The following is a 19,537-nucleotide window of genomic DNA, read 5'->3' on the forward strand; positions in this document are numbered from 1 at the left end:
GTACACCACCTTTGGGTTTCTAGGGAATTTTTTTTTTCTAAGATAGTGAATTAAATTGCACTTAGTGAATTTCAATACATTGGATATGTGTATCAAACGTGTTAAGTGTGTTGCTTCACAGAAATGACATCTTTCTAGTTACTTGAAAATTAAAAACAAACCCAAAACTGCAGATACACTGGAAATTGATTTAAAAGGATTTAAAGGTAGACCTGAGCCTATACTCCTCACACCTCTCAGTTTCTCCTTCCAGTGGAGAGAAATGAAGTAAAAAGAAATACTTCTGGATTGAATTATAAGAATCCTACTTTTTACTAATAGGTGTAAAATTCAGGTAGGTGGTTATCCTGTTAATATATCTTCTAAATATCACAATTTAGAAAGCAAAATAGCTTTTTCTTTTAAATTATTGCTTACAGTTTTACTACTGATGTACATGTGTTGTGCAGCTAATCCTTGCCCACTCCCTGATCAGCACTTTAATGGCTGGCCAGAATGCTGTTTAGCCAGAACAGTTTTCGTAAGAGGCTCAGTAAGAGACCTCTGGAATGAAGGCTGATTACTTTTCCCCTTCCCCCAAGTAGTTGCACTGTGCTGTCTTTAAGTGGTTGCTATAAATAAATCACTTCTGTTTTCCCTTTGTCACTGAGAGCTGTATTGTATTCGGAAACTGCTCATCTATTCTTCCTTTAATGTTCAGCTGCTTCTTGCTGTACTCCCAGTGCTTAATAAGCACATGTTGTAATAAGATATTTAATGGCAAATACATTTGTTTGGTTGTGTTGAATAAATTGTGCACTTGAACTCTGACTAAAAGAGATTAAACCTCTGCAGTAGTGTCATTGTTTCTGGTGCCTGTCCTCAGGATTCAGCTGGCACTTTACCTTGCAGGTGAGTCAGATGGGAGCATGGGTGTCTCTCTCTGTAATCGTGATGCTCATCAGTACCAGACTGTCACAAAGCTAATGCATATTTCAGGGCTCTTTCTGTGTTTTTGCAACATGTTTTAAAAATCTGTTAAATTTAAATCTGGCTTACCACATGTTATAGATTGTTATTAGGAAAAGAGTGGCTGTAGTCTGTTTTGTGAAGATTTTATTGTTCATTCTTATAGACAGTAGCAGGGGCTGATTTTAATCCCCTTTAACAGAATTTGGGAAGCTTTCAGTCTGGGGACAATTTGGTTCTCCATCACAGTGCACATTTCTTTCCAAATGTACTGGCAATTAAGGCAGTGGTAAGTACAAGTTGTAGTCTGGCTGTTAAGGGCAAGTTTCTAAATGTTCCCCTCTTTTGTTAATGGGTAAAAGGCAAAGCTGCCCCTGGATGATCCCACAGTGATGCTTGTCAAAATGTTTGGCAGCTTTCTAAAATTAAAGTCAAACAAAATTCTAGGTGTCCATTGGGACTTAGGATACTTGTAAAATGCCCCAGCATCTGCCCTGTGAAGTCCTGGCTGTGTTTTCTTAGCAGGAAAAGCTTTCCTTCACTGTACAAAAAACCAAACCAAACCAACCAAACAAAAAAGACTTCAGCATGAGTTCAAATTAGTCTAGTGAAGGTAGGTGTGGGTGTTGGATACTTGGTTTTTGCACCTGCTGTGGCAGGGCAGGCTAGGTAGGATGTGCTTGTTCGTAGAACTGAATATTCAACGACCATGCCCAGTTGAAAGCCTCCCTTTGGAAGTCAAGCTTCATGACACACTGACATGTTTCTTTCTTTGCTGGCTGGTTGTGTTCCTAGTTCAGATATATGAAGTAACTCAGAACTTCATTGCTAAAGGTACTAGCTACAGGTCATCTTCCTGATGGTGATGGACTGATGCCATATTGTCATTCTTCTGTTTTAAAATGTAGATAGACTTCAGTTTTTGAGGGTGTTGCCACCTTTCAGAGTGCCCCAAGAGCCTGCATGGGCTTTGTGGAGGTGGCTTGCTCAGCTTTTCATGGGGGTGGTACAAAGTCTGTGAGCTGATCAGCAGAATGTAGCATCTGTGACAAACAGCTGCTGCTACCCCTGGCTTCAGCTTGACATGGTGAGGGACCACCTGACCTCTAAAGGATTGGATGCAAGAACATCTGTGCAGTATTGCCCTTGCAAGTATGCCAGACTCTTAAACTTTGTAGGCTGTAGCAAAGAGTATAAGCTCTGAGTTCAACCCAGCAGCTTTTTATGAAAAGCTGTCTGACATATGCTACAGAGAGAGAAAATATGTTTGTACAGTCATTTTTCTGCTTCGATGAGTCAGCTTGTTCTAATGGGTTTTGAAGTGGATCACTCATCATCATTTGGGGTTTTTAAGTGCAGGTTATATGCAGTGTTAGCTCACTCAAATTTCTGCTGTGCCATGATTGACTGGCCCAAAGTTACATCGTCAAAATAGGATAGTCAGCCTTAAAATAACAAGAAAACATGCTTTTTATTGCTAATTACTCATTGAAAAGCAGTGTTTTGAGTTTTTGGTTTTCACTTTAAAATGGCAAATAGCAGCTTTGTAAGGCTGTCTCTACCTCATCTCTGCAAGGACGTATTTTAGTTGATTAAATCAATACATCAGTGATCAACAGGTGGCTCTTGGACTACCTGCTGCAGCACAGGAGCAGTTTGAGTGTGACTCCCATGCCCAGGCTGTGCTGTGTGACCCAGCATGTGGGCTGCCTTGGGCTGGGGCCTCTATATCATCTAAATTATCTAAGCAAGTGGGAGGAAGCAAATTAGTGGAGGCCAGCATGGCTGGTACCACCTGATACCCAGCTGCATTGCAAGCTGCTGGTGCAGCACGGTGATCCCTGTGGAGCAGTTGTTATATGTAGCCTTTAAACCTTTCCCTTCCTTTCCTGCTCCTTACACAAAACTGATCTTGTGACACTGGGCTGTACGGGGATAGTTTGGTTGGCAGGGTCTGGAAGAACCATTGGCCCTTACTAGCAGATAGTGGAGACCAGTAGGTGTTCTCCTGTATGAGCTGCTTCTGTGGCTTCTTTTTTCTTTTTTCCCCCACCTTCCAAGTATTCAAGTTTTTGTTCTTTGCACTGCTTATTCTGTCTAGCTGCTGGACTGGAGCCTTTCTATGGCCAAAATTGATGACTCCTAGCAGCACAAGGTTTTTTATATATATTTTTTAAATATACATTTTTTTCTGTGTATGTATACACGTAAATGCATGTGTGCATGTGTATCTTCATAACACACTAAAAAGTTTTGGGTTTAAATTTGTGTGAGCTGGTCTGCAGTCTTGCTGCAGCTTGGTTGCACACCTCCATGGACCTGGCATCAAATGTATAGATGAGCAGGTTCCTAGTAGTGCACGTGAGAGGAGAGATGGAAGCAACTCTGCATTTCTTGCTTAGAAAAAGTACATGTGGGAGAGCTTTTAGAGACCATTTTTCAATCTGTCAGAATCCCTTGCTGCTTTGTTGATTTGCAAACTTCAGTCATCTGTGTGAGTAATAAGTGCATGGGATGGAGCTGCACCAGGCATTGGGCCACAGAGAACTTGAGTGCTGTGATCTTGGCTTTAGATTAAAATCTAGTCTGTTAGTGTAAATTGAGAAACTTGAGTCTGCAATTGCTTAATCAATTGGCTCCCTTGTTTAGTTTGATAAACTTCTCTGAACTACTTCTGCTGGTAGTTATGCAGATAAATAATGCAACTAGTGTTTGTTCTAGAATAAAGATACCATTCTGAAAGAAAATAAGAATAAGTTCTCCAGTAGAGATCTATTTGTGCTTTTAAAACTTAATTTATTCTAAATGAAATATTCAAGCTTGCATAACTAAAACAGTTGAAACTTCAAAGTAAACATGTTCCTAACCTCACTGAGGAGGGAAAACCAGTTTGAGATATAAACAAAATTAAAATTACTAAATGAAAACTGCCTGTTTTAATGCATATTGGAACATCTTGCTTTGCTGAACTTCACTGTGGTGCAACATCCTTGCCTTCTCACAACTACCAAACATGGAGAGAGGCCTTTACTGTTAGAGTGAAATGTTTGGACTCTCAGGGTAGCTTACTTAATTCTGGAAATTTGGCTGTTGTGCTTCCATGTGGCTCAAATAAGTCTTCGTTTACCTGTACAGTGATGCCTGTGCACCACATGAGCATGCCAAAGCTCTTTGCACATGTAAAACTTGAACCTTGCAGGTTTGCTTCAAGTCTATTATCTAAGTTTTTGACTTTCCTGATGAAGGTTTAAAAACAAGCAACAACACACACCCACTAAAAATCCCCCAGGAAAAAACTGAAAACCCTCCACCTGAGAAGGCAGACAAGTCTGCGGCAGCTCTTTCTCTTCCATCTGTGGCGAGAACAAACCCTTCCTATTCTCCTTTTCCCTTTTTAATAGCATAGACTGTCCCCACAAATTGTTCTTTACTGTTTACCCTCCATGAGACAGAAATCCTGCCTCCATTGTTTGCATCCCAATAGCAGATTGTCTCTTTATTTTTCTAGCAATCAGAAATGGATTGTGGTTTTCATCTTAAGAAAACAAAAACTCGGGATCCTGGTAGGAGCCACGAGCAGCAAGAGGAGGAGATCAGTCTTGCAAATACCTTGGAGCACATTATGGGACAGCTGGATGTTCTGACTCAGGTATGGTTTGCTCTTTAATTTTGCAAAGAAGCAGGTACCTCTAACTGAAAGGATTGAGAGTACTTTGCAATAGTTTAATAGAATAAAAGTGTGGTTAGTTTAAAACCTTTGCTTTTTGATAGTTTTTTGAAAAATCTGCTCTCATTTGCTTGTCAGCTTATTTCTTATAAGTTCCCTTGCATCAGCTTCCACCTTAGGCCCTGCTCTTCCCTTGACTCCTTTATGGTGCAGGGTGTCAGAGGGCGGCTTGAGCCAGCCCAGCTCCCCTGTGCTGTTAGCCAAGGTTTATCTAAGGTGATGCCTGAAGGGAGTGGTTGGCAGTAGGACTCTGTTTTGGTGAATAATCTGTCTTTCCTTCCCCCATATCGCTGCAGTCTGTAGGTAAACTCTGTTAAGATCCCACTCCTTTTCCCCACCCAACAGTCACCTACTCAGTCCAATTTCTGCAGGATTCTCCTCCCATCAACAAGTCTGGGCCCTTCTGTGCCTCATCTCTGAAACATGCTTCTCACCTACAGCTGGCAAACAACTAATCCCTGGCGAAAGCATTAACATACAGTTCTTCCTCACAGTCAGTAGGTAGTGCCTGAGCAGTACCAGCCCTTAGTGGTGATCCATCACTTAGTAAGAATTAGGGGAGAGAACTGGTTTTTGTTTAACTAAGCAGCTGCTTATTGCTCCTGCTAAGAAGTACCATTTCTGATCTGGGGCTGAATTTAATTGTGTATTTTTGAGATATGTGAGGAGCTGGAAGAAAGCAGGAGATAGTGGATGAGATGTGGCTGTAGGACTGAAAAAAAAAAAAAAACTCTGTGGGAGGGTTTTTTTGTGAGTTTGAGTGTTGTTTCTGGGCAGAACAGGCAGGCCTTTAACACTTAGTGTTGAACATAGTGATTACTAGTCAGAGTTAGCTCTCTGATCTTGAGAAGTACTTGTAAAAAAGTGTAAGATGATGGGTTGGAGGGCCCATTGGGGGATTGAAGTAGGTTTGATTTAGGGGTTAAAAACCATTCCAGGATCACAGAAAGCCTAAAATAATGTAAGGTGAAAACGAAAAGGTATTTAAGTTAGTTTGGAACAAATTCAAAAAAACACTTTTTCTTGTGGTCTCTCAAACTGAACATTGGAGGTGGGCAAACTCTTGTATGACATAGGGCCCTCATGCTTGTGAGTAAAATGCAAAGCAGTGTATACATAAAAGATTTTATTACTGTTTTTACGTCTCCCTAGTAAGCTTGGAATGTGATCTTTATCTTTCATTACATAAATCAGATCCACGCTTCTGATGATGGATGTGTAATGGCTCCTTTTCAACTTCATAGGTGTTTAGAAGAGGCAAATGTTGCAGTAAACAGTATGTGTGGGATTTAAACTATATATAAGCAATGCAAACATCTCTCGAAGATATTGTGTAACTGTAAAAAAGTCCAAATGTTGTTTTAAGCCTAGCAGAAAGAGAAATTGAGATCAGTGGGGGAGGAATAAATGAGTAGATTATCGGATAAAATTGGAAATAGGCCTGAAATTATAGTAAAAAATAAAAAGCTGCCTTAAGTAACTCTGCATTTAGCAGCCCTTTACCTTTTTTGTAGCTTTTTTGCCATCCTTAAAGTACTTAATTTCCCATTGATCCTAGTGTTTGTATGTTGTATCTTGTATTAACAACATTTTAATGCACTTGAACACATCGATGAGCCTGACACACTATTGAAATGGTTTCATAATTCTTCATTTTCATGTCAAGGTTTTGCCATTTAGCAGTGAAACAAACCAACACCAAACAAAATTATGCAAATGGGCATGAAATAAGTCCTCATCCCTGGAGTAAAGGAGGAGGCTTCTCAAAGAGGAGGGATGCAGGTAGTGAGGCAGACCTATGGAAGGTAACTCCAGAGGGCATCTGCTTGCATAGTTAAACTTTATTTTTATACATGTGGCCTGTGACAGAGAAGGGAAGGCAGCTCCAGCAGAGTGTCTGTTACCCCTCTCTTATGCAATTAGGTGTTGACTGAAAGGAGCAGAGGTGTCCTGACTGCTAGCAGAGAGCAGAGGGAAATGGACAGTGTGGCTGGTGTTGGGTTGCTTGTCTTTCCTACCCACTTCTGCCAAAGCACAACTGGGCGCTGCTCCCTGCACAAAGCAGGTTCAAACCCATGTTGTGTGTTTTACATGGCAACTTTGGGCTTCCAGACTCCTTTTTGTGAAAGAACACTGCCACTACTTCAAAAATGGAACAAAACACTTTCATAAATAATGCATAACTGATGTCAGTATTTTTCCTGTCTTGCAGAAGGGCTGAGGATGTACCAGTAGTCTCCTGGTGCTGTTATAAATCATCAGTTCATAATTCCTGAGCAGTGCTGGTTCAAAGGGAGCACTAATGGCATAGGCAGGGCCATAGAGTTGAAGGGAGAGGACAGAGTCCCTAGGATATTTCTATTGACATAGCTATCCACAGTTTTTCCAGGAATTTATAATTTGTTAGCTCTGTAGGAGCTTCCAGTGTGGTGACTTGAGTTTCTGTGCTCTTAGTTTCCAACACTGTGTTAACCATGATGTAATGTACCAGGCAGAGTGATGGAGACTTAAAGTGGTGATAAACTACTTGGGGAAATTATGCAAATATAAAACTAATTTATTTTTGTAGTATCTTTTTTCCAAGGTATCACTTCAAAGTTTATTAGGCTCAACTTTGTATCATGTTAAAGTGGGAAGGAGAGTAAATTCTTTCAATTTCTGTTGAAAGAAGTAATAGTAAGACATCAGCTGAAGGCTGTCATCTTTTGCTAATGCACAGCTTTGTTCTGAGCTTCACACTTGTAGCTGCATTGTCTGCTGCTCACCAGCTACCAGTACCTTCCCTCTGTTGATAGTAGATTTCCAGATGAAGTCCTGTATTTTGGACAGCAGGGTTGTTTTTATCCCTGAAGAGGGCTCTTCCTGCCAGACACCACAGCAAGTAGAAGTGCTGAGGCTGTAGAGGTGTTGTGCCCCACACAGCAGGACACAGCTGAGCAGACTTGCTCCCTCAGGCACTTCAGTTCTTATTAGAGAGAGATGGATCAGAAGATACTAGTGGCTGTTACCACCTCTAGCAGTAACCACTACAGCAAATAGATGTGGGCTTCTCAGATGTACAAAGCTTTGGGGTTGATATTGTTGACTTTGTGCTATGATATAATTCTGTAAGGTTTTGGCAAGTTTCTAAACTGGTCTTTGATTCAATGAAACCTTCCTCCCTACCTCCTCACCAGAACTCATGTCAGGACATCTTGTGTTTTACTTGTAAGAAAGTAGTCTCATGTGACCTGACAGGGTCTTTATATTTTTCATAATGTGGTTTGTGTTTGACCAGACTTCACGTGCAAATAAAGAAGTTAATGTTCAACTGCCTTTTTCAGAAGAGCAGCACATGCTTAGTAATCCTGCTGCCTTGAAGGATGGAGTAAAATTGAGACCCAGACATAAATAAATTGTTTCCAGTAGCTTTGGATAACTTAAAGATACCCTGGTGCAGGCAATTCAAGTCTGGCAAAGGAATGAGGAAGATGAGTAATAAATGTGTGATATAGAGGCTTTGCTCCTCCTTTTCCTTGTCAGTGGCTCAATGTTTAAAAATCCTGTTCTTTACTGGCATTTCAGAGATGTGAAAAGGAGGAAAAGCAAAATATTTATTATTTTTTAATTGAAGATTGGATCTCAGTGTCTCAGTGCCCCTATGCTAAAATATAAAGAGAAAACAAGGTAATTTTATTTGTTTATTGGATAACTTCCTGGAACAGAAAGGTGTGTTATGGCTGAAACCAAAAGGGAGCAGATACTAAAGAGTTTACTTGGTTCAGATGCTTTTTCTGCACTTGCAGCTGACCTGCACTTGGGAAAGATGATCTCCTGTCAGTAAATATCTTGGCTGTAGTGGAAAACTTACATTTGCAATTATCATCATTTGTGTACTCTTGCTCTTACTCCAAAAACCTGCAGTTGTCACGTTCACTCCTTTAAATCTGTAGCACTGGTGGGCAGTGGGCACTGAGGCAAAAGCTGCTGGATTTCTGTGGGAAGGAAGATGTCTGCTCCAAACACAGAGTTCAGAATCTGGGTTAGCATGAAAATTCGTAAATAGTTGCTATAATCCACCCACAGGAGACAGCTTTATATATTGCCCCAAATTAATCTTGCATTGAAGCTGGGAGAAAACAACATAGTGAAATGGAGAAGACTTGCTAAATCCATAAAATAATCCAAGCCTGAAGGACAATCTAGCTCATGTGAGATTAAAGGATTATTTCACTCCAGAAAAAGATTGCAGAGGGAGGGAAGAGAATTTCTAATGAAATTCTTTAGCATAAAAAAAAAGAGACTTGGACAATTGGGTTGCTTTTTAATTAAAACTGAAAATGTTTGTGTGTGCAGTGCTTATAATGAAAACAAGTAAAATCAAATTTGTTACTACTTTTTTGGAGGTGTGGTTTCCAAAGCCTGTATTGGTGAGGAATGAATGGCTCCTCTCTTCTGAAAGGTGTTAGATGTAGAGTAAACAATGGGTTTAGTAAAATAAGTGGTTTTATGACTTCAAGTAGTTACAAGTCAAGAAGAAATATCTTTTTCTGTTTGGTCTGGCAAAGTGGATGATAGTAACATTTTCAGGTGTTTTGTATAGTTTTCCTACTGCAAAAAGCACAGTGAGCACTACTGGTGCTATTTTCTCGGCAGTATCAGAGCAGATGACATCTGGGAATGCTTTTTAATATGGACAATATGACTTCAGCAGTATGAGAAGTCTAGGTTCTCTGGTTCTTTGCCTTTTCAGGTTTGTTTTTTTTACAGAGCAGCTAGCTAATTGAATTGCTAGTGGTGTGCAGCATCTTGGTTGTGACTGTGCTGGGGCTGAATGTTTTGCCTCATCTCATGACAGGAAATTTGGGACCAGGTCTGACTTTACATGAATGTGCAGAACCAGTGTTGAGGGGCTTGTGAAACTTCCTAACTCGGGGCTGCACAGCAGCACATGCCCAGTGTGTTTCTGTCTGGCCACACTGGGGCAAAGTGTTTTGTAGTGACAAATGGAAAAGTTTGTGGCATTCAAAGAATGTTAAAGTCAGCCCAGTTGCATTAAAGATTGAGAGGAAGGACTAAAGCACTACTGAGCATTTTCATTCTAAAATAATCAATACACTATTCATAAATCAGCCCGGTGTGAAATATTCTGTGCAAATAGAGTTCACCTTGGACTGTGCACTCAAAGCAAGTGACGTGGTGAGGAGATACAGAATTTACTTAAAATGTGTCTGTGATAGCAATCTTGTTTTAGTCTGAGCAGATTAGGAGCTATCATTTATTTAGAAATAACTTCACATTTTAAAAAAATCCTTAACTCTGTATTTAATTTCTGAAATTAAGGCTTTGACCACCAGTATTTGTTTGCTACATGAAGTGTTAATAACTGGGAAGACTTCATACCTTGTTACACTTGGAGATACGAGGTTTGCTTCCTGGGTGAGCCTCATCTGCCAGCTTTTCCTGAAAGTGCTTCAGAGGTGCTGAACATCAGCGGCTGTTTCAGTTCCCATCTCAAAACTGTGCTAAGGTACAACCCACTCACAAGGAGAGCAGCACAGCATTCTTTAAGTGTGCTCAGTGGTAGCAGGGATTGGCTTGGCATTTCACTGGATGCAGTTCCTGAGATCCAAGGGAGACTGACAGCAAGTCGGGGCAAAACTTGGTGCACTAGGAGGCCAGACTGCTTCTCAAAGGCAAGTTCACACTTGAATCTCAGAGTGGCTTTTTGCATACGTTTTCCCATGAGCCTTTTAATCTTATAGCTGAAGTTTGATATTCTTAAACTAGTGGTGGTGGAAGGAGTTAATTATTTTATCTGTAAGAGGTAGGTAGGGCTACCCTGGTGCAAACCCTTCCTGTGGTACTTTATTTCACTTACTGAATTAGTTTAGAGAGGTGACTAGCTTAATTTACCCTGAAACTTGCTAATTTCTATCTCTGTGTAGAACTGTGTGTATGTTCAGGACAACATTCAGTGGGTGTTGGAGGTGCCATTTTAGTGATCTGCATGCAACAACCAGGGACTCTTGTTGAGATTACTCAGTTCAACTGTGCATTTGAAGGTTGGCAACTGTGCTCCTTTCAAGACTGATTTTACTTTCCAGTACAGTGCCAACAGGTCTCCTCCCATGCTGTACAGCAGTTTGAGGTACAGGCATCACGAATTTGTGCCCTAGAGATACGTAGATAGCTCTGAACCCACTCATTAGCACTTGCCAAGGAAGGACCCTTGGATGCTAAGGGAGCTTTCCTGTGACACAGTTTACTTGCCTCACTTTATGTTTGGGACTGAAATCTTCTCTGAAATGAACGTGTTGTTTAAAAAAAAACACAAGTAGCTCACAAGAAGCTCTAAATCTTTGAAAACAAACCAATGTTGGCCTCACTTTAGAGAGCAGAACTCTTAAGCCTGCAACTCCAGGTCAAAATTGGCAAGCCTCATTCCACAAATCCATGGTCCTTCTGTAGTCTTCATTGAACCTCTCAAAAGGCATCTCTAAGTTTCTCCTTGTACCAGCACAGTGGGGTGAGGAAACTGAATGCCTAGAAACGACCTCTCCATTTGTTGCCTGTTCTTTTGCAAGTACATTTTTTGATAAGTTGAAAAGAAAATGCTGTCTTCATAAATTAACATGTCAGATGGGAAAGAAAATTCTGAAGAAGCAGAAATAATTCTTCTTCTTGGGCTCTATGGTGTGTTAGTGCCCTGCACAATCTTTTTAGTGTATGCTTAGAAAAACAGGGGGAGCAAACTTTAAGGATGTTTTTATTTAAGTAAAGCTAGGAAATTACTTCTGCCTCCTTTGAGATCAATAGAGGGATGGGTTTTATGTTAAGAAATTATGCCAGGAATAGAAGTGCAGGTGCACTGCTTTGCCTGCGCATGGCCAAGAGCAGCATCTACGTTGCAGTCAGTGTGTGAGGTTGTATCCCTGTAGACTCAGCCAAGCTGCTGTTGCCTGATCTGAGTAACTGTTGTATCAATGCATTGTTCTTTTGGGAGCCCCACAATTACTGGTAATCAGCCAGAGCACTGTTCTGTCCCCCACGTGTCCCCTGTGTGCTAGCTCAATGAAAACCCATGTGAGTGGCACACTGAAGAGCTCGTGCTGCTTGCTGAGCCGTCCTTCCCGAGTGGAGCTGAGCATCATTCCACTGTTCCCATGCTCTTGCCTGCTTTGCCCTCAGCTCCAAGTTAATCATGGAATGGTTTGGGTTGGAAGGGACCTTTAAATGTCATCTAGTCCCTCCTGCAGTGAGCAGCCATATCTTCAACTTGATCATGTTGCTCAGAGCCCTGTCCAATATGATCTGGAAAGTTTCCAGGTTTGAGGCATCTACCACCTCTCTGGACACCCTGTACCAGTGTTTCTCCACCGTCCTTGTAAAAAAGTATTCCTTATATCTACTCTAAATCTGCCCTCGTTTAGTTTAAAGCTATTGCCACTTGTCCTATCAAAACAGGCCCTGCTAAATAGTTTGTTGCCAGTTAAATTCTACCTGAGTGAATGAGCAGCTATCTGTCTAGATGGATCAATCATTCCTGGCAGGGACTCCCACCACTGCTCTAGAGGGTTGCTGATGGCCTCTGCTTGCTCCAGACTCTGCTTTTCATGTTTCCTCTGGCAGCTGTAGAACTGGTTTCTGTTGGCATTCAATTAGCACATGGTTCCCCTTATCTGTAGTACTCAAAAGAGGCAGGAGTGATTGTCCCTCCAGGGCCCCTGCAAAAGCCACAGCCCTAAGGACAGCTGTTCTTTGGATTTCTCTGCTACTTAATCAGACAGGGAGATGCTTAATGTGGGCTAAGGAAAAGATACTGATGAAAGCATCTTGGAACAGCATCATAAATCACTATTATTTAGGTTGAGAGAGTAAAAACAATGTAGAGGAATAGCAAAGGGGGCTTGTCATCATGTAAGGAAGTGTGACTACTGGTTGCTTTAGTTTAGGTGACCTGGGGGAGGATGGAGCTGAATATTCACCAGAACTTAAAGTAAATAGGAGGCAATTTTTTTTTTCTACATTAGTATTTCCAAAGGGAGGAGCAGGTTTTTTTGTCGACTAAGTTGGTGAAGATGAATGAAGACAAATGTTGCAGGAAGTGGTGGTATAAGTGATTTACATTTTCTTTTGTGTGAAAGATTTCATATTCCTCTCTGCTGTCCCTAGTAATGCTCAGTATACCACTGTAACAAAACAAGAATTGATCTTTATTTTCATTTAAGCCTAATCTGTTGTTCTACCAATTTGAGCAAAGACTTTAATAAATTACTCAGCATTTACTCCCTGGTGCTTAATGGAGACTTGTGCTGTGCTCCTGACAGAACAGGAAGCCTGGATCCTGCCACAGAGAAAGGGCTGGAGAGCAAACCTGGCTCCAGGGCTCCCTCACTGAATCTTGCTAACAGTATTTCCCTCTTTGTCTTATTTGTTGGTTCCTTATCTTCTGGAAAGCAGTAGCAAAAACATGCAGGAGTAGAATGGATGCAGTTTCATTTGCCTACCAATCAGGACGAGCTTTATAAATAGCAATATGGAAATATTGTAAAACTCTGTCAGCTGCTCATAAAAGAACTTTTCTTCTAGTTGCAGTCAGTGTGTGAGGTTGTATCCCTGTAGACTCAGCCAAGCTGCTGTTGCCTGATCTGAGTAACTGTTGTATCAATGCATTGTTCTTTTGGGAGCCCCACAATTACTGGTAATCAGCCAGAGCACTGTTCTGTCCCCCACGTGTCCCCTGTGTGCTAGCTCAATGAAAACCCATGTGAGTGGCACACTGAAGAGCTCGTGCTGCTTGCTGAGCCGTCCTTCCCGAGTGGAGCTGAGCATCATTCCACTGTTCCCATGCTCTTGCCTGCTTTGCCCTCAGCTCCAAGTTAATCATGGAATGGTTTGGGTTGGAAGGGACCTTTAAATGTCATCTAGTCCCTCCTGCAGTGAGCAGCCATATCTTCAACTTGATCATGTTGCTCAGAGCCCTGTCCAATATGATCTGGAAAGTTTCCAGGTTTGAGGCATCTACCACCTCTCTGGACACCCTGTACCAGTGTTTCTCCACCGTCCTTGTAAAAAAGTATTCCTTATATCTACTCTAAATCTGCCCTCGTTTAGTTTAAAGCTATTGCCACTTGTCCTATCAAAACAGGCCCTGCTAAATAGTTTGTTGCCAGTTAAATTCTACCTGAGTGAATGAGCAGCTATCTGTCTAGATGGATCAATCATTCCTGGCAGGGACTCCCACCACTGCTCTAGAGGGTTGCTGATGGCCTCTGCTTGCTCCAGACTCTGCTTTTCATGTTTCCTCTGGCAGCTGTAGAACTGGTTTCTGTTGGCATTCAATTAGCACATGGTTCCCCTTATCTGTAGTACTCAAAAGAGGCAGGAGTGATTGTCCCTCCAGGGCCCCTGCAAAAGCCACAGCCCTAAGGACAGCTGTTCTTTGGATTTCTCTGCTACTTAATCAGACAGGGAGATGCTTAATGTGGGCTAAGGAAAAGATACTGATGAAAGCATCTTGGAACAGCATCATAAATCACTATTATTTAGGTTGAGAGAGTAAAAACAATGTAGAGGAATAGCAAAGGGGGCTTGTCATCATGTAAGGAAGTGTGACTACTGGTTGCTTTAGTTTAGGTGACCTGGGGGAGGATGGAGCTGAATATTCACCAGAACTTAAAGTAAATAGGAGGCAATTTTTTTTTTTCTACATTAGTATTTCCAAAGGGAGGAGCAGGTTTTTTTGTAGACTAAGTTGGTGAAGATGAATGAAGACAAATGTTGCAGGAAGTGGTGGTATAAGTGATTTACATTTTCTTTTGTGTGAAAGATTTCATATTCCTCTCTGCTGTCCCTAGTAATGCTCAGTATACCACTGTAACAAAACAAGAATTGATCTTTATTTTCATTTAAGCCTAATCTGTTGTTCTACCAATTTGAGCAAAGACTTTAATAAATTACTCAGCATTTACTCCCTGGTGCTTAATGGAGACTTGTGCTGTGCTCCTGACAGAACAGGAAGCCTGGATCCTGCCACAGAGAAAGGGCTGGAGAGCAAACCTGGCTCCAGGGCTCCCTCACTGAATCTTGCTAACAGTATTTCCCTCTTTGTCTTATTTGTTGGTTCCTTATCTTCTGGAAAGCAGTAGCAAAAACATGCAGGAGTAGAATGGATGCAGTTTCATTTGCCTACCAATCAGGACGAGCTTTATAAATAGCAATATGGAAATATTGTAAAACTCTGTCAGCTGCTCATAAAAGAACTTTTCTTCTAGGTGTAAGCTACAAAATAACAGTAATAGCAGCTGGGCAAAATTTGTGCTTTCCCCGACCTTCTAGGGTGTCAGGTGCCCTGGGTATTTCAGGCAACATATATTCAAGTCTAAATGGACTGCAGTCATCAGTTCCTACTTTGGGCTTCCTGGATTTAATTTCTGACTGCTACTTTTCCACAATTAGTTTCCAAAAAAGACTCACTACGAGTTTTCTGCTAATACTTACATGCAATTTCCATTCCAATAAACATTTTCCTTACAGCTCTTTCACAAATTCAGTGCTTTCTGAAATCTGCTTTTCTTGTGCTTAGTCTCACAGTGCTGTGTGTAGCAACACTTAACTTGTATGGAAAGGATGGTGGTGGCAATAAATCATGGGATGCAGGAGCCACAAGTAATCCAGGGCTTTGCTTCTAGTGAGGTGATGTGACCAGGACATTAATTTAGTTGATTTATCTTTCTAAAGGAAATTTGATGCAGTGTTTCACCCCCACTTTGTAACTGAGTCTTGAGTTACTCGTTCTTATTTTTGAAATGGAAAAGCCAGGCTCCCTGCACCATTTCATTCTCTGTCTGGTTGCTTGCAGGTTAAGATCTTTGCTGTAAACCTCTGGTAGACATTCAGCCTTCTCTGTTCTGCCCTGAGTAGCTTTACTCCTGACCTCTGTAAGACAGCCACTAGGCACTAGTGTGGCTGGGTATGAAAAAGGTGAAATCCTTCCTCTCTCCTTTGATAGACAGGAGGGCTCCTGCTGGCTCTAGGACCCTGGGATGGTAACTGCTGGCTTCACAACTTTTCTTCTGGTTCCCTGTGTACTGCAGTTCTTGTGCCTAGAAAGGTGGCAATAGAGGAGGAAAAAACTTCAATGAAGCAAGTGCCACAAGACAGTTTGTTCTGTCAGGTGGAGCTTTCTACAGCTGCAGCCATGCTGCATTAGGCAGTAGGAGCTAGTTCTGCCTTGTCACAGGTCAGCAGTACGTGTGCAGTAGAAATAAGTTTTAGACTATGTTTGGAGAGGGGAAAAGTGTGCATTATGGTAAATGTTCTGATGCACAGCCTATCCTGAATGTGTTGATAACGTGATCTCAGGGGATGGCTTTGCCATAGTGCTTGGTGTTGGTTTTACTACATCTGTTTTCTCTTCCCCCCCACCGTTTGTCTCATTCCCCAAATCATTTTATGGGAGACTTTTCCTAGTCACTTGAGTGGCTTTAGCCAAGCTATTTCCTCTCTTTGTGCTTTTGTTTCCCCAGCTATAAAATGGGGATAATGAGACCTGCTTTCTTTTGTCAGACACTTGGAGATGTGCTTACGAAATGCGCTATTAAAAGGCTTTCTATGTATAACTTCTATACAAACAGTAATGTCCAAGTTTATTTGAATTACTTTATTAAAGTCCAAGGTTCTGAACAGCCTTTGTTTTTAACAGAGGATGTTATTTATGCACTAAAAGTGCTCAAAGTATGAATGTATTGATCGTTGCTGGTAAGTTTATGGATATTAAAGCATTAAATCATCACCGTCTATTATCAGCCGTTCCGGTGTCTTTGGAAGCTGAAAGCAGTTCTGCATAGCTGGGTCATTTGATTACCTAGGAGAGATCAATAAAAGTTTTTTCAGCAGAAGCTTTTATAGCCACATGGTTAAAATGTTCTTCCTGTGCATGATGACTTCAGCTCGAGGAGGAAGATAGGACAATTCTTTGTGGGGTAACTGGATTACATAAAAATACTTGGATATTATGTTGAGATAGATAAGGACACTGGGTTTCAGTTCCCCTCCTTACTTCCCAGTGCCTTACTCTGGGGGGGAGTTTCTTGTTTCTCATAATGCTTGCCCAGTAAGTTTCGTGTGTTTAATTGCTGCAAATGGACAGCATTCAGGGAAGGGAAGAAATAGTCAGAAGCAGAGAGGAAACATCAAAGCTAAAATTGGGCAAAACTGTTCAAAACCTCTGTGTCTTGTCAGCAGGAGAGTGTCTGGTGGCCCTTCAGCATGGAAGGACAGAACCTGCCCATGAAAGGAAATGCAGAGCCCAAATTGAAAGCACCAAGTGTCAGAAGAGGTGCTTGATGTTGTCTGCAGGAGAGCTTCATGCTCACCAGCCTCTGTTGCTGCTCTCTGAAGTCATGTGGCTCTGCCCTGCTAAAATGCTGATACTGGAGTTACAGCCCTGAAATACCTTGGAATACTCCTGTGAATTTAGCATTTTATTACCCACTGAGAGTACAGTAGGGAGCTTGTCTTTGTGAGCAGCTCAGCAGCAGCTTTCATTTTGTTTTGCAGACCGTTTCTATCCTGGAGCAGAGGCTGACACTCACTGAAGACAAGCTGAAGGAATGTCTTGAGAATCAGCAGAAAATCATTCAGAACAAAACAAGCTGATTTGCTGAGAGAAGACAGGAGCTGAAGGCGTTGGGAGGTTTGAGGTTGTTTGTGTTCCTAACAGACTGTTTGTGGCTTGTTTTAATGATTTTTAGCACATTCTATTTTTCAATTGTAATGTACAGTTATTGTATCTGTAAATAAGCTTTGTTACTTTACTAAAATAAAAGTAATATTTTATTCTTAAGTGTGGATAATTATTGTTATCTTCTGTGTTTTCCAGAGATGTAGCAGCCAGCATATGTTCTCGGTTCTAACTAGGAAGGTATCTCTCCTTTTTTTTGGTGCTGCTGAGTTAGTTTTAAAACATTTAAGCATCTTTGAGTTGCCAGATACCTGTTGTGGGCTGTATTAGGCTTGTTGCTGAGCTGTGTGCTGGCTACAGGTGACAAGCAAAGAGCTCCCAGGATATTTTGGACAGTGGAAGTTCACCTCCATTCTCGGACTGCAGAGAGCAGGTGAGGTCTCAACACAACCAGCATCTGGAGAAGGATCTGTCTTGCCCGAGTCCCAGGTGGTGCCTGGCAAATCTAAAAAAGGAGCAGTTCAGACCCTGGATGGTATTTGTGTGGAGGTGATTAAATGCAGTGGTTGGATTTAACTTGCTCCCTTGTGCAACATGTGAAAAACAATTGCTTGAGGCTGGAAGAGAGGCCTTAGTGGGTCAGATGCAGGATAGATTCCAAGTGAATTTTGCTTTGTCTTTGTCTGCTTCTTAAATTAAAGGCAGGGTAGAGGAAATGCAACCAAGCAGCAGAACATTTACTCCATCATGGAACTTCCCTCTTCTTGCACTGGACTGCCTTTAATTTTTGGTCATTTTGCAGATGTTTTCACAGTTGAATAGCTCATCATTCACACCTACGCTCTCACCCTGATCCCCTCACCAGTCCTCTTGACTTTTTCAGGGCTTTACCAGGTGTTCAATATGTAGCTGGACAAGAATTTGGACTTCTGGGAGATCCTGTTCTCCCGACACCTCTTCTGCTCACACACACCGGAGGTCTCCTTTCTTGCAATAACCTATTACCTACATTCCTGGAGAAATGAGCTGCGGGAATTTGAGCAGCTCAGGGTTAATGAAACCTTCCTCACTACTGTCTGTCTGACCTCTTCAAACAAGGAGGCTGCCCCAGCTGCTGCGCTTGGTGGTCCCTCCTGCTGCCACCACCTGCCAGCTCCGCACGGCTTCTGAGGGCCTTGTCTCCAGATTTGCTGTGGGTGTTCTGGATGCTTTCCTGAGGCCTGGCTGGCATCCTTATTTCACATGGGGCTTAGCAGATCTTGAGGCCAGCCCATGTGTTTTTGTTTTGGGAGAGATTTTTTATTTTTGCACCTGTTTTGGATGCAGGCTGTCTCTGCTGGTACAGTACCTGGATAATTGTAATCCTCCTCATCTCACCTGGGTGAAGCTGTTTGCATCCCACTGCCATTATCAGGAAGCTTCTGATCTCCTCCTCTCCTGGTACTTTGAACAGCTCTATGAACCCCTTGTTAGCATTATCACAATATTTCACTTTAATTTACAGGAGGCTGAGAGCTTTCCCATTTCCATGTTTATTGGGTTGATTATGAGTTTCTCTCTGCTCTGCCACAGACTGTTTGTTTTCTGTTTCCAAGCTCTGAGTCTGATAAATCATTATTTTCTTTCAGATTACCCTAATGGAATCAATTCAGTGATATTCTTCCATGCTCTTGCTAGAAGCTTTCAGTGCCTTTCTGCTGAGAGCCTGACATCACTTTAATTGAAATGAGCTTATGTTGTGATGTGGGTGAGGAGGAGGGGACTCAGAGGTATGCGCAGCCAGTTTGCTGCTAGGAGAAGGCTGCTCCTGTCCTGATCTGCTGCTGGAGTGATTACAAAATTGAGTTGCAAGAGCCTAATTTATCAACTTCTGAATGTTTTGGACTGGCCTTTGGGATGGGGGTGTGGAGGGGAGAAGAAAATTTAAGCAATTCCAACATTCATCAATTTTTAAGCTTCAACTTTAAAAATAGCTTTTGCTTCCTTTTAATGTGCAATTTTTAATGTCTTGGAGACCACAGAAGCAATTTGTATATGGTGTTTTAGGGAGAATGGCAATACAAATTACTTGGGCACATTCAATATACTTTTTCGTTTCTGATGTTCTCAGTGGATCCATTTGAAAGATGTAATTGTGCTTCTAAAACAAATGAGATTCTCATGTGCTGAAGGGCAAGCCAGTGGGATGTAGGGAA

General features: G+C 41.7%; 1 protein-coding gene across 1 annotated transcript in view; it reads left to right on the forward strand.

Annotated features, from left to right (window-relative positions):
- The window catches only part of POC1A (POC1 centriolar protein A), a 57,350-nt gene extending 40,033 nt beyond the window's left edge, over positions 1 to 17,317 (forward strand). Inside the window, exons 11-12 of the mRNA XM_009995838.1 lie at positions 4,457 to 4,597; positions 17,219 to 17,317. Coding sequence (XP_009994140.1) covers positions 4,457 to 4,597; positions 17,219 to 17,317 — 240 coding nt within the window. The remainder of the gene's footprint in view (positions 1 to 4,456; positions 4,598 to 17,218) is intronic.
- Positions 17,318 to 19,537: the final 2,220 nt, after the last annotated feature.

The sequence above is a fragment of the Chaetura pelagica genome, unplaced genomic scaffold (genome assembly GCF_000747805.2).
Source record: "Chaetura pelagica isolate M959 unplaced genomic scaffold, ChaPel_1.0 scaffold114, whole genome shotgun sequence".
In the NCBI taxonomy this organism is placed as follows: domain Eukaryota; kingdom Metazoa; phylum Chordata; class Aves; order Apodiformes; family Apodidae; genus Chaetura; species Chaetura pelagica.